Below are 14,605 nucleotides of genomic sequence, written 5' to 3' on the forward strand. Positions count from 1 at the left end.
CTGAAAAACTACTTTAATATGAGGGTAGTTCTAACTCCATTAAAAACTGTGAAAGAATGGACATTTGGATGGCTAAGTTAATTTGAACCATCAAGTCCTTCTACGTAATCATGAAAAGTGCATTAAGAAAAAATAGGGAAAAAACGGTCGACATGTTTCTGCTTATGAGCCTCCAGTCAGCTCTGCATTCATCAGGACCAAATAGATAGTCTTACACCACCTGTTTGGCGCACGCTAAGGCACCAAACCTAGGGTGGAGTAAAATAAAAATACAAAAGGAACTATACAACCTTAATTTTAAGTGTTGCATGAACGTTTGTCTCCTTCAGTCTTTACAATTTATAAAAGACCGCAAAATCTGTAATATAAACAGAACAACAAGAGACCTCTTTTTAGGTAAATAGCCAGATGTGACAATTATACACAGTAATATGGTCATTTGTGACTTTTCTTATTCTCCATATTAAATCTCCCAACAATATTTCCTCTTTTTATAATCAAAAGGGAAAAAAACGGCTGTTAAACATTCTCGCCTGATTGTGTTACGAGCAACAAGATACTACTTGTAAATAGAACCCAACGAAAGGACGTAGTAGAGTTCATGACTTTATAATTAAGCCAAAATAGGGCTGCGCCCGATATCTGCCACACATCACCTTGTAATTGTGTCAAAAACCGCACGCCCTAAATTAAAAAATTGTTTTTCAAAGAGTGCACGTTATAAGAATGATAGCGAAATATAAAAACACACACCGCAAAATGGAAGGCTCAGAAAACGAATGAAAAACAAGCACTCACGGTTGATTAATCATGGGTGCACCCCATAGACTGGTGGCAGGGGGAAACCTTCACGCCCAGACTCTCTGTGGGTGCAAAAACAATAGAGTTTGCCGATATTACACCACACGGATAGCCGTTTTTGTGAGGTCTCAATAAACAAGCCTTTGTCAATAGAATTTCAGCTCGTAGTTAAGATGTTATTAAGATGCATTAACTTACTTCTATCCGGGCGACTGCCCGCCTTGGGACCTAGCGTATCCACATCCACCGCCTGAACCAACTAACCATTGTGGTGGGCGTGGATGTTAAAAGGAAAACGCTGTCGACGTAACTCGCGGTCACGTGTTTGCACGAACAACTTTCGGTCTTCATTTCTTAAAGGGACATGATTGTTATTCTGACTAGCAACAGACCTCGTCTTTTCCTAAGGTATTATGCTACAAACTTTATTGACTATTCACCATGAGTATGTCGACCTGGTGAATATATTAGCAAAAAACCCTTTGTGACCCGGCTAGGAGGTTCATTCCGATTAGTGGAATCGTATTACCATCTCCATATTTAAATATATATATATAGAGAGGGCAAATTGGGTGCCTAAATAATACTGAGTGTCATTTCTTGCTTCACTCAATAACATCAAAGTACCGTATTGGAAGCATTAACCCTTCTAGAAGCCCTGATGGTATCAAGGTACAAATCTTTCGGGACACAGTAGACAAGGAGTACAAAAAATATATATATATGGAATAATATTTTTTGCACATTTAACTGGGGTAAACAGATTATAGGGTGATCGAGATTGGCAATCATTTGCGCATAACCGACCCCCAAGGAATATCATCATTGAGGCCGTGTATATGCGTAGAAAGGCGATAAACCCATCTCTGTTCCTTTTCGAAAATGTTACCCACATTGGTCTCATTCAGCTGTTCTATTATTGTCCATCTGAGATCATTCGGACAGTGGCCTTTTTCCAAGAAGTGGGAAGTTAACTTCGTAGTATTACGACCACATCTCACATTACTGCGGTGTTCCCCAATTCTTATTTTTATCTTCCTGGTGGTCATCCCCACGCACCTAAGGTCGCAGGGGCAGGTTATTAAGTAGACCACATTACAGGAATTACAGTTTGTTTGGCCTCTGAGATGCCATACTTTTCCTTCCTCCAAGACCAAACTTTTTGTTGCTGTGGTCAGGTGGCAAACGTTACAGCCGCCACATGGATAATGGCCTGTTACTGGGGGTAAACCCCAAGCATTCAGAACAGAGTGAACAGATGGTATCTGATCCTTTTTTGGGCGAGTATGTACTAGGGAATCCTGAAGACTTCTTTCTCGTTTGTATGAAAACAGTGGTTTTTGCCATTTACGTCCACTGCTAGTGAGGATTCGCCAGTGCTTGCCAATGCAGCGACTGACAGCATTAGATATATTGCTGTAAGTCGTCACACAGGTCAAAGGAATCTGTGCAACATTCTCTTTGTCGTGGTCTTCTAACAGAGCCTCCCTGTTGTTATTTTTTGCTCTCTTGCGACTCTTATTTAGTATTCCCTTTGGATAACCTCTGACTAATAGTTTGTTTGTGAGGTCTTCTGCTTGGTTGGTAAAGTCAATAAGATTGCTACAATTTCTACGAATACGTAGATACTGTCCAAAGGGTAAATTTTCCCGTAATGGTCGTGGGTGGAAGCTGGAGAAATGAAGGAGATTATTTTTGCTAGTGGGTTTGTAGAAGGTTTTACTTATTAGATGATCTTTCTCCCTGGTCAGGGTCACGTCCAGAAAGACAATGGAATGGGAATCATACTGATGGCTAAATCTTAAGTGGGGATCACAGGTGTTCACCCAATCAAAAAAAGCCAATAAACTGTCCTCAGAGCCTTTCCAAATTAAAAGCACATCATCAATGTACCTCTGCCACAGGATAACATTGAGAGTGTAAGGATTAGTGGCTGTCAGGATGTGGGTCTTCTCGAAATTGTGCACGTATAGCCCCGCAATGCTTGGGGCAAAAGGACTACCCATCGAGGTACCCGTCTTTTGTAGGTATATAGTGTTATTGTATTGAAAAAAATTGCGCTTCAGAGCTAAAGTGGCGCAATCGATGACAAAAGTTTTCGAGGTAGTGTAGTTCCAAGTGGTCTGGTCCAAGACATCTGCCAAAACCTTTAGTGTCGCGTCCTGTGGAATACAAGTATATAAACTTTCAATGTCTAGAGAAACCAAATAACATGGTTCCTCTGGCATTTGGAAAGTAAGCAACATTGAAAGGAGGCTTTTAGTATCCTTGATATAGGTGCTGGTGGATTGTACCAACGGTTTAAAAAAGAAATCACAGTATTTAGAAAGTGGCTCCAACTGAGAGCCAATACCCGAAACTATCGGTCTCCCCGGAGGGGGAAAACGATTTTTATGTGTTTTCGGGAGGGTATAAAAATAGGGAATTTTGCCCTCGCTAACAGTGAGAAAATCAGCTTCCTGTTTGCTGATATACCCATCTCTTTCTGCTGTCATTACTAATTCTGTAATTTCATCCCTCAAAAACGGGGAGGGATCTTGTTGGAGGATAGTGTAACTGGTGGTATCATTTAAGAGCCGTCTACACTCCTGATCATAGGCGGTGGTATCCTGTATGACAATACCACCGCCCTTGTCTGCACTTTTAATCACGATCTCAGTGTTCTTTTGTAACGAATGAATAGCTTTGTATTCATTTGTTGTCAGGTTTTTAAAAGGGGTAGGCTCTGTTAAAGACTCCACTTCCAAGGACACTGCATGTTCAAAAGCCAATATATCAGCTGGCATTAGATGTGTTGGCGGTGTAAACGTGGACTTGTTTTTGAAGGTAGTGTCACTGCTATTCGTCTGGTTTTGTGTTAGATCTTGTTGCTCGAAAAAGGTTTTGAGCCTGAGTTTTCTAAAGAACTCACCGAGTTCACAACGCAACTTGAATCGATCCAGGCGTTGTGAAGGAATAAAACCTAGTCCCTTTTCCAGGACGGCCATCTCATCCATATTCAAAGTAACTTTCGATAGATTAGTTACTAAGGTTGTACATTGCTGGGTCCCGCTCTCTGGTCCTGGGTTTTGCTCCGTGTGTTGTCGCCCACGGATTCCGTTGGTCCCCAGTGTACTTGGTTCGTCCCTCTCCTCTTGCCTCTGCCCCTCCGGCCAAACCCTAAAAAAGGCTGGGGATACATATTCTGCTGGAATTGTTGGGGAGGAGGGGCAAAATGGGGATTCCACCCGAATTGTGGTGGGAAGAAAGGTGCTTGGTTAAAAGGGGACGGTTGGTACATTTCATTCCCCTGTTGTTGGTACGGCAACCACTGTTGTGTGTTATAATTTTGTCTCCCTCTGTCTCTCCCTCGTTGTCTATTTCCTCTGCTACCAGTGCTAGAGTTACTTGAATCCGAATCATTCGATGTATTGGGGTCCTGTGTGGATCGATCCGGTGGTGTATAATCAGAACTGGCATAAGGGTAGGTCTTATCAAAGGACCATCTCTTTAGATCTTTCTGGAACTTAACCACTTTGGATTGGGCAAGATTTTCTTTATATTCATTGAGTTCCTTATTAAACGCATCGAGTTTCTTTTTAAAACCTGTAATTGTCGTCTTAATATGGGTCTCAGTGGCCTGTATAACTATAAGAAGGGCCTCTGATAACCGCATTGCAGTTTTAATGATTAGAATAGCCCAGTCATGCGTGCAATGCCAAGCAATCTGGGCCCATTCCTTCCTGAAGACAATATCTTCCAAGAAAATACGAGGTGCATTGCTAACCAAAAGACCCTTGGGGGCCATTTTATTTGTCAGATATTCCTTCATCATTGTCCCGTGCAGGATAGCTCTGATGCGACTTTTTTTCAATTCACCCAACTTTTCCCAGTCTGAAGTCTGGGATATGGCCTGGGCTACCAGAGGGTCGGCAAAGAGCGATGGATCACTCAATATAGCTTCAGCCTCCTCTCTAGAATAAGATAATCCTGAAGCCTCCATTTTGACGGTGTATTCATGACACTCTTAGAAAGGGACTATAAAATTAAACTCTCGCAGCTGCACGCTGCTTCATAGCCATAATCAACAGGAGAGAAAGGGTCAACAAACCACTCTTGTACCCCTTGGTAAATAGTTATAAATCAACGAAAGAGTGACTACAAAACTAAAACAATCGGAATAGTAGTATAGTTGCTACCACCAGAAGTAGTAGGAAGATATAGTGAGAGATACTCAGTGTGAGAACAGAACCCTCAGGCACCAACAAAAGTTGATAGCCAAGTATCTTCATTGGGTCCTTGTGTGGAAAAAGGAAAATGAGACTGTGATAACAGGGGTGAGTAAAAAGAGTGTGGACTACTCCCCAAACTGAAAAACTACTTTAATATGAGGGTAGTTCTAACTCCATTAAAAACTGTGAAAGAATGGACATTTGGATGGCTAAGTTAATTTGAACCATCAAGTCCTTCTACGTAATCATGAAAAGTGCATTAAGAAAAAATAGGGAAAAAACGGTCGACATGTTTCTGCTTATGAGCCTCCAGTCAGCTCTGCATTCATCAGGACCAAATAGATAGTCTTACACCACCTGTTTGGCGCACGCTAAGGCACCAAACCTAGGGTGGAGTAAAATAAAAATACAAAAGGAACTATACAACCTTAATTTTAAGTGTTGCATGGACGTTTGTCTCCTTCAGTCTTTACAATTTATAAAAGACAGCAAAATCTGTAATATAAACAGAACAACAAGAGACCTCTTTTTAGGTAAATAGCCAGATGTGACAATTATACACAGTAATATGGTCATTTGTGACTTTTCTTATTCTCCATATTAAATCTCCCAACAATATTTCCTCTTTTTATAATCAAAAGGGAAAAAAACGGCCGTTAAACATTCTCGCCTGATTGTGTTACGAGCAACAAGATACTACTTGTAAATAGAACCCAACGAAAGGACGTAGTAGAGTTCATGACTTTATAATTAAGCCAAATAGGGCTGCGCCCGATATCTGCCACACATCACCTTGTAATTGTGTCAAAAACCGCACGCCCTAAATTAAAAAATTGTTTTTCAAAGAGTGCACGTTATAAGAATGATAGCGAAATATAAAAACACACACCGCAAAATGGAAGGCTCAGAAAACGAATGTAAAACAAGCACTCACGGTTGATTAATCATGGGTGCACCCCATAGACTGGTGGCAGGGGGAAACCTTCATGCCCAGACTCTCTGTGGGTGCAAAAACAATAGAGTTTGCCGATATTACACCACACGGAAAGCCGTTTTTGTGAGGTCTCAATAAACAAGCCTTTGTCAATGGAATTTCAGCTCGTAGTTAAGATGTTATTAAGATGCATTAACTTACTTCTATCCGGGCGACTGCCCGCCTTGGGACCTAGCGTATCCACATCCACCGCCTGAACCAACTAACCGTTGTGGTGGGCGTGGATGTTAAAAGGAAAGCGCGGTCGACGTAACTCGCGGTCACGTGTTTGCACGAACAACTTTCGGTCTTCATTTCTTAAAGGGACATGATTGTTAGTCTGACTAGCAACAGACCTCGTCTTTTCCTAAGGTATTATGCTACAAACTTTATTGACTATTCACCATGAGTATGTCGACCTGGTGAATATATTAGCAAAAAACCCTTTGTGACCCGGCTAGGAGGTTCATTCCGATTAGTGGAATCGTATTACCATCTCCATATTTAAATATATATATATATAGAGAGGGCAAATTGGGTGCCTAAATAATACTGAGTGTCATTTCTTGCTTCACTCAATAACATCAAAGTACCGTATTGGAAGCATTAACCCTTCTAGAAGCCCTGATGGTATCAAGGTACAAATCTTTCGGGACACAGTAGACAAGGAGTACAAAAAATATATATATATGGAATAATATTTTTTGCACATTTAACTGGGTAAACAGATTATAGGGTGATCGAGATTGGCAATCATTTGCGCATAACCGACCCCCAAGGAATATCATCATTGAGGCCGTGTATATGCGTAGAAAGGCGATAAACCCATCTCTGTTCCTTTTCGAAAATGTTACCCACATTGGTCTCATTCAGCTGTTCTATTATTGTCCATCTGAGATCATTCGGACAGTGGCCTTTTTCCAAGAAGTGGGAAGTTAACTTCGTAGTATTACGACCACATCTCACATTACTGCGGTGTTCCCCAATTCTTATTTTTATCTTCCTGGTGGTCATCCCCACGTACCTAAGGTCGCAGGGGCAGGTTATTAAGTAGACCACATTACAGGAATTACAGTTTGTTTGGCCTCTGAGATGCCATACTTTTCCTTCCTCCAAGACCAAACTTTTTGTTGCTGTGGTCAGGTGGCAAACGTTACAGCCGCCACATGGATAATGGCCTGTTACTGGGGGTAAACCCCAAGCATTCAGAACAGAGTGAACAGATGTTATCTGATCCTTTTTTGGGCGAGTATGTACTAGGGAATCCTGAAGACTTCTTTCTCGTTTGTATGAAAACAGTGGTTTTTGCCATTTACGTCCACTGCTAGTGAGGATTCGCCAGTGCTTGCCAATGCAGCGACTGACAGCATTAGATATATTGCTGTAAGTCGTCACACAGGTCAAAGGAATCTGTGCAACATTCTCTTTGTCGTGGTCTTCTAACAGAGCCTCCCTGTTGTTATTTTTTGCTCTCTTGCGACTCTTATTTAGTATTCCCTTTGGATAACCTCTGACTAATAGTTTGTTTGTGAGGTCTTCTGCTTGGTTGGTAAAGTCAATAAGATTGCTACAATTTCTACGAATACGTAGATACTGTCCAAAGGGTAAATTTTCCCGTAATGGTCGTGGGTGGAAGCTTTTTTGCTAGTGGGTTTGTAGAAGGTTTTACTTATTAGATGATCTTTCTCACTGGTCGTGACCCTGACCAGGGAGAAAGATCATCTAATAAGTAAAACCTTCTACAAACCCACTAGCAAAAATAATCTCCTTCATTTCTCCAGCTTCCACCCACGACCATTACGGGAAAATTTACCCTTTGGACAGTATCTACGTATTCGTAGAAATTGTAGCAATCTTATTGACTTTACCAACCAAGCAGAAGACCTCACAAACAAACTATTAGTCAGAGGTTATCCAAAGGGAATACTAAATAAGAGTCGCAAGAGAGCAAAAAATAACAACAGGGAGGCTCTGTTAGAAGACCACGACAAAGAGAATGTTGCACAGATTCCTTTGACCTGTGTGACGACTTACAGCAATATATCTAATGCTGTCAGTCGCTGCATTGGCAAGCACTGGCGAATCCTCACTAGCAGTGGACGTAAATGGCAAAAACCACTGTTTTCATACAAACGAGAAAGAAGTCTTCAGGATTCCCTAGTACATACTCGCCCAAAAAAGGATCAGATACCATCTGTTCACTCTGTTCTGAATGCTTGGGGTTTACCCCCAGTAACAGGCCATTATCCATGTGGCGGCTGTAACGTTTGCCACCTGACCACAGCAACAAAAAGTTTGGTCTTGGAGGAAGGAAAAGTATGGCATCTCGGAGGCCAAACAAACTGTAATTCCTGTAATGTGGTCTACTTAATAACCTGCCCCGGCGACCTTAGGTACGTGGGGATGACCACCAGGAAGATAAAAATAAGAATTGGGGAACACCGCAGTAATGTGAGATGTGGTCGTAATACTACGAAGTTAACTTCCCACTTCTTGGAAAAAGGCCACTGTCCGAATGATCTCAGATGGACAATAATAGAACAGCTGAATGAGACCAATGTGGGTAACATTTTCGAAAAGGAACAGAGATGGGTTTATCGCCTTTCTACGCATATACACGGCCTCAATGATGATATTCCTTGTGGGTCGGTTATGCGCAAATGATTGCCAATCTCGATCACCCTATAATCTGTTTACCCCAGTTAAATGTGCAAAAAATATTATTCCATATATATATATATATATTTTTTGTACTCCTTGTCTACTGTGTCCCGAAAGATTTGTACCTTGATACCATCAGGGCTTCTAGAAGGGTTAATGCTTCCAATACGGTACTTTGATGTTATTGAGTGAAGCAAGAAATGACACTCAGTATTATTTAGGCACCCAATTTGCCCTCTCTATATATATATATATATTTAAATATGGAGATGGTAATACGATTCCACTAATCGGAATGAACCTCCTAGCCGGGTCACAAAGGGTTTTTTGCTAATATATTCACCAGGTCGACATACTCATGGTGAATAGTCAATAAAGTTTGTAGCATAATACCTTAGGAAAAGACGAGGTCTGTTGCTAGTCAGAATAACAATCATGTCCCTTTAAGAAATGAAGACCAAAAGTTGTTCGTGCAAACACGTGACCGCGAGTTACGTCGACCGCGTTTTCCTTTTAACATCCACGCCCACCACAACGGTTAGTTGGTTCAGGCGGTGGATGTGGATACGCTAGGTCCCAAGGCGGGCAGTCGCCCGGATAGAAGTAAGTTAATGCATCTTAATAACATCTTAACTACGAGCTGAAATTCCATTGACAAAGGCTTGTTTATTGAGACCTCACAAAAACGGCTATCCGTGTGGTGTAATATCGGCAAACTCTATTGTTTTTGCACCCACAGAGAGTCTGGGCGTGAAGGTTTCCCCCTGCCACCAGTCTATGGGGTGCACCCATGATTAATCAACCGTGAGTGCTTGTTTTTCATTAGTTTTCTGAGCCTTCCATTTTGCGGTGTGTTTTTATATTTCGCTATCATTCTTATAACGTGCACTCTTTGAAAAACAATTTTTTAATTTAGGGCGTGCGGTTTTTGACACAATTACAAGGTGATGTGTGGCAGATATCGGGCGCAGCCCTATTTGGCTTAATTATCAAGTCATGAACTCTACTACGTCCTTTCGTTGGGTTCTATTTACAAGTAGTATCTTGTTGCTCGTAACACAATCAGGCGAGAATGTTTAACGGCCGTTTTTTTCCCTTTTGATTATAAAAAGAGGAAATATTGTTGGGAGATTTAATATGGAGAATAAGAAAAGTCACAAATGACCATATTACTGTGTATAATTGTCACATCTGGCTATTTACCTAAAAAGAGGTCTCTTGTTGTTCTGTTTATATTACAGATTTTGCTGTCTTTTATAAATTGTAAAGACTGAAGGAGACAAACGTCCATGCAACACTTAAAATTAAGGTTGTATAGTTCCTTTTGTATTTTTATTTTACTCCACCCTAGGTTTGGTGCCTTAGCGTGCGCCAAACAGGTGGTGTAAGACTATCTATTTGGTCCTGATGAATGCAGAGCTGACTGGAGGCTCATAAGCAGAAACATGTCGACCGTTTTTTCCCTATTTTTTCTTAATGCACTTTTCATGATTACGTAGAAGGACTTGATGGTTCAAATTAACTTAGCCATCCAAATGTCCATTCTTTCACAGTTTTTAATGGAGTTAGAACTACCCTCATATTAAAGTAGTTTTTCAGTTTGGGGAGTAGTCCACACTCTTTTTACTCACCCCTGTTATCACAGTCTCATTTTCCTTTTTCCACACAAGGACCCAATGAAGATACTTGGCTATCAACTTTTGTTGGTGCCTGAGGGTTCTTTTCTCACACTGAGTATCTCTCACTATATCTTCCTACTACTTCTGGTGGTAGCAACTATACTACTATTCCGATTGTTTTAGTTTTGTAGTCACTCTTTCGTTGATTTATAACTATTTACCAAGGGGTACAAGAGTGGTTTGTTGACCCTTTCTCTCCTGTTGATTATGGTTATTTAAGAATATACCACCATGTGTTTTAAAGCTGTAAAAATATTTGGAATGGTATCTGACACCCAGAAGTTGTGAGTAAGTTCTGGCATTCGCTTTTTTCGGTAATGTTATTACCACTTTTTATATGTTTGTTTTTATAATCCTTTGCCTAAGACATTTTAACACAAACTGAACATTGAGTTTGAATTTTATTTACAGTGTCATGCTGACAGCATACCATGATTCAACGTTAATGTTACTGGGGAGCCAAGAGCCCCAAGTCAGTAACCCATTTGGAATGCAATAGTTCTGGTGGTCCTGTAACACCAGTGATAAAAAAATGTATCTACACTGGGTGCTACCCAGTAAGCACTGACCTTGGACCACCAGACCCCAAGAAATCCCTTGAGTGGATCTGCCTTTGACTTCGGTGTGTCCAGCTCCGCAGTAAGCACTGACCTTGGACCACAGACCCCAAGAATTCCATTGAATGCGTCTTTTGACTGCGGTGTGCCCAGCTCCCCAGTAGCACTGACCTTCGACCACGGACCCCAAGAAATCCATTGAATGCCAATTTTGACTGCTGTGTGTCCAGCTCCCCAGTAAGCGCACTGTCTTCATCTATTTGGCTTCACTGCTTCTGAACACCACCTTGTTTTCCAGAATGCGGAGGTGATGAATGGGGCTGACCAGGATATATACAGAATGCCAGATCCTACTCCTTGCCCAGTTAATGAAGCTGGAGAGCCCCAGAACCTTCGCATACCCTCCACAGAGCAGAGCACGGAGGAGCCTATCAATATCAATCTGGTAAGTGTGATCCCTCTGTTCATTGTTGATGTTTTATGTTGAAAATAGACTGATGTTGACTCCTTCCATAGGTCAATACAAATGTGGTGAAGAGACAACCATAGTGTAATAGAATTCTTCATGTTTAGTTGAGGGGTAGAGTTGTGGGGTTCTTCGTATGGTGGAAGATGGGCTGAAACCACCTGAAACACTCATGATTGCCATAGTCTGAGCACAAGAAACTCCAGTTATAGTAACATCTCTGGGGAGGATAAATAGAGCTACCCAAGAGATGATCTTCCTTCAAATGTTAAGTAATGCAGTCATTTAAAAACACATTGCTCCAGTTCAATCAGAATCATTTTTTGAGGGTGAAAGTCTTGCCTTTCCACTCATGCAACTACTTTACATTGACCAAAACAAGTTGAAGCAGTTGATTCAAGAATGCCATGGACCAGCAAGAATTTGATACCTCGCATTCGGTCTGGTAACTCTAGTCAGCGGTTCATCCAAACTGAGAAAGAACAGACTATGGATATGGCTATCAGTTCCAACGCCTGTGGTCAATCTAGAAATAGCTTCTAAGATAAGGTTCAAAGGCATGCTGCTTTATTGTCCTCCTAGTGCCAGGAGCACATTTGTGCAGAACCTAGATGGGCTGCTGGAACCCGCACTGCCTAGTAATGATTTTACCATTCTCGGTTATTTAAATGTGTATTTAGAAGATTTGGAAGACAAGGAGACAGCTACTTTATTAGAGGCACTAGGGGCGTTGGGCCTTTCTCAGTTGGCCCACTCACACCCATAAGGCAATAAATACGCATGATGGAATTTTCAGTTCCATGGCAGGACTGTCACTGAAAGAAGTCCTTCCTCTGACCTGGACAGACCATTTTTAGGTCTTGCGCCTGCGTTGCAGTTCGCAGCATTGCTCGCGCAGTGAGAGACCTCTTGTAGGTGGTTTCGAAACGGACCTAGAAATCGCACACGCTCGTCCGGGTGCTTTTTCTTTTGTCCCACGCTATTGGCATTTGCGTGCGTCTTTTTATCAAAGACAGCACGCAATTGGCCAAAGGCGGGCGCATTGCTCCGCCCATGGCTTATTGGTGTCTATTACGCGCACCGCCACCATGTGGTTTGAATTATTGTGCCCAGACTTGGGCACCATAATTGAAACCACATGTCTTGCTATGGCGCCCACGCGCGCACTACTCGCAGGCTTCTTCTTTATTGGATCCATTTCACAGGGAAGCAACTAAATCAAAGAAGAAAAGAGAGGTTGCGAACCGTTTCTTCAAGTCACGGTTTTCAGTAATTCATTTCATATTGCCAGAACGTCCACTAAATAATGTTTCATTTCTAGTTGTGTTTTCGCTGTGGGGGTGCCTCATTTTCTGGCTGCCTGCCTGTCTCTTTGTTTAAGATTGTGTTTAAGGCTCAGGGGGTGGAATAGCTCATTGTAAATTTCAACATCAGCTGCGGTATTTACAGCCACACGAATGGGGTCCTCCATCCGGGGTGCGTGCAAGGGATGGAAGGCACGGGACCACTAGTAAACAGGGGGACCCTGCACCCCCACTACACCCAGCGCTGATCCTCTCGCACAGCAGTATGTTTTGCTCCTGCTGGGGTCAGGTGCTGTACCTACCAACACATCACACACCAACACTTCACACACCACCCAACACCTCACCCCAGCCCTCATGACCCCCCTACTACACCCAGCGAGGATCCCCGGGCACAGCAGTGTATTGTACTCCTGTTCAGGTCACGCCCTGTACCTAACAACACATCACACACCAAAACTTCACACACTACAAAACCGAGGCTCCCAGCCCTCTGGTGTCCTAACCCCTCATCCCTGGCCTTGTGCCCCCCCCCCCCGCCCCCACCACTTCGCGCAGATCCCTGTGCACATCAGTGTGTTGTGCTCCTGCACGGGTCACACGCTGTACCTACCAACACATTACACACCAACACTTCACACACCACCCAACAGAGGCTTCCGGCCCACTGGTGTCTTAACGCCTCACCCCTGGCCATGTGACCCCGCCCCACTACACCCAGTGCGGATCTCAGGGCACACAACAGAGGCTTGCGGCCCTCTGGTGTCCTTACGCCTCACCCCCGGCCTTGTGACCTCCCCACTACACATAGCTCGGAGCCCCGCGCATAGCAGTGTTTTGTGCTGCTGTGCTGCTGCTCGGGTCATGCAACAATCGCTCTGTACCTACCAACACTTCACACATCACACACCACACACCAATGCAACCGAGGTTCCCGGACATCTGGTGTCCTAATACCTCACCCCTGCCCTCGTGACTACCCCTCCACCCCCACACCCAGCGCAGATCCCCGCGCACCGCAGTGTGTTGTGCTCCTGCACGGGTCAATCGGTCTACCTAACAACTCATCACACACCAGCACTTCACACACCACGCAACCAAGGCTCCCGGTCCTCTGGCATCCTAAAGACTCAACCATGCCCTCGTGACCACCCCACCCCCTCTTGGGGTATCCACAGGTCTTGGCTTCCACCAACTTCATAGAGTGTTAGAGAACCGTGGCAAACTGCAGAAATGTATGGCAGAAAAATGCAGAAAACCTTTTTACATGCACCCAGGAGATAGCATGTATCCAGATAAACTTTACTCATCAGCGTACGTCACCCGCGCTACACCGCTCTAGAGGTAATGACAGTCCTGATAATGAGTTAAGTTCGGGTAGTGGGGTTCTGGTAATGAGTGAGGTTCGGGTGAGTTAGGGTCTGGTAATAATTGAGGTTCGGCTGACTGAGCTTCTGGTAATGAGTGAGGTTCTAGTAATGAACGAGATTTGGGTGAGTGAGGCTCTGGTAATGAGTGAAGTTCGGTTTAGTGACACTGGCAATAAATGAGGTTCTGATAAAGAGGGAGGTTCTGGGAACGAATGAGGTTTGGGTGAGTGAGGTTCGGGTGGGTGAGGTTTTGGTGAGTTAAGTTCTGATCATGAGTGAGATACAGGTGCCTGAGGTTCTGGTAATGAATGAGGTTCGGGTGAGTGAGTATCGGGTGAGTGATGTACTGATAATGAAAGTGTATCAGGTGAGGAAGGTTCTGCTAATAAATGAGGTTCTGGTAATGAGTTTGGTCCGCGTGAATGAGGTCTGGTAATGAATGATGTTTGGGTGAGTGAGGTTCAGGTGAGTGAGCTTCTGGTGAGTGAGGTTCAGATAAGGAGTAGGGGTCGGGTGAGAGTGGTTCTGGTAATGAATTAGGTTGGGGTGAGTGGGGTTCTGGTAACGAGTGAGGTTCTGGTAA

General features: G+C 43.2%; 1 protein-coding gene across 1 annotated transcript in view; it reads left to right on the top strand.

The window, feature by feature from the left end:
* The window catches only part of LIN37 (lin-37 DREAM MuvB core complex component), a 172,540-nt gene that overhangs the window by 103,647 nt on the left and 54,288 nt on the right, over window positions 1-14,605 (top strand). Inside the window, exon 8 of the mRNA XM_078655408.1 lies at window positions 11,181-11,327. Within this exon, the coding sequence (XP_078511534.1) occupies window positions 11,181-11,327 (147 nt within the window). The remainder of the gene's footprint in view (window positions 1-11,180; window positions 11,328-14,605) is intronic.

This window comes from Lissotriton helveticus, chromosome 7 (assembly GCF_964261635.1).
Source record: "Lissotriton helveticus chromosome 7, aLisHel1.1, whole genome shotgun sequence".
NCBI classification, from domain to species: domain Eukaryota; kingdom Metazoa; phylum Chordata; class Amphibia; order Caudata; family Salamandridae; genus Lissotriton; species Lissotriton helveticus.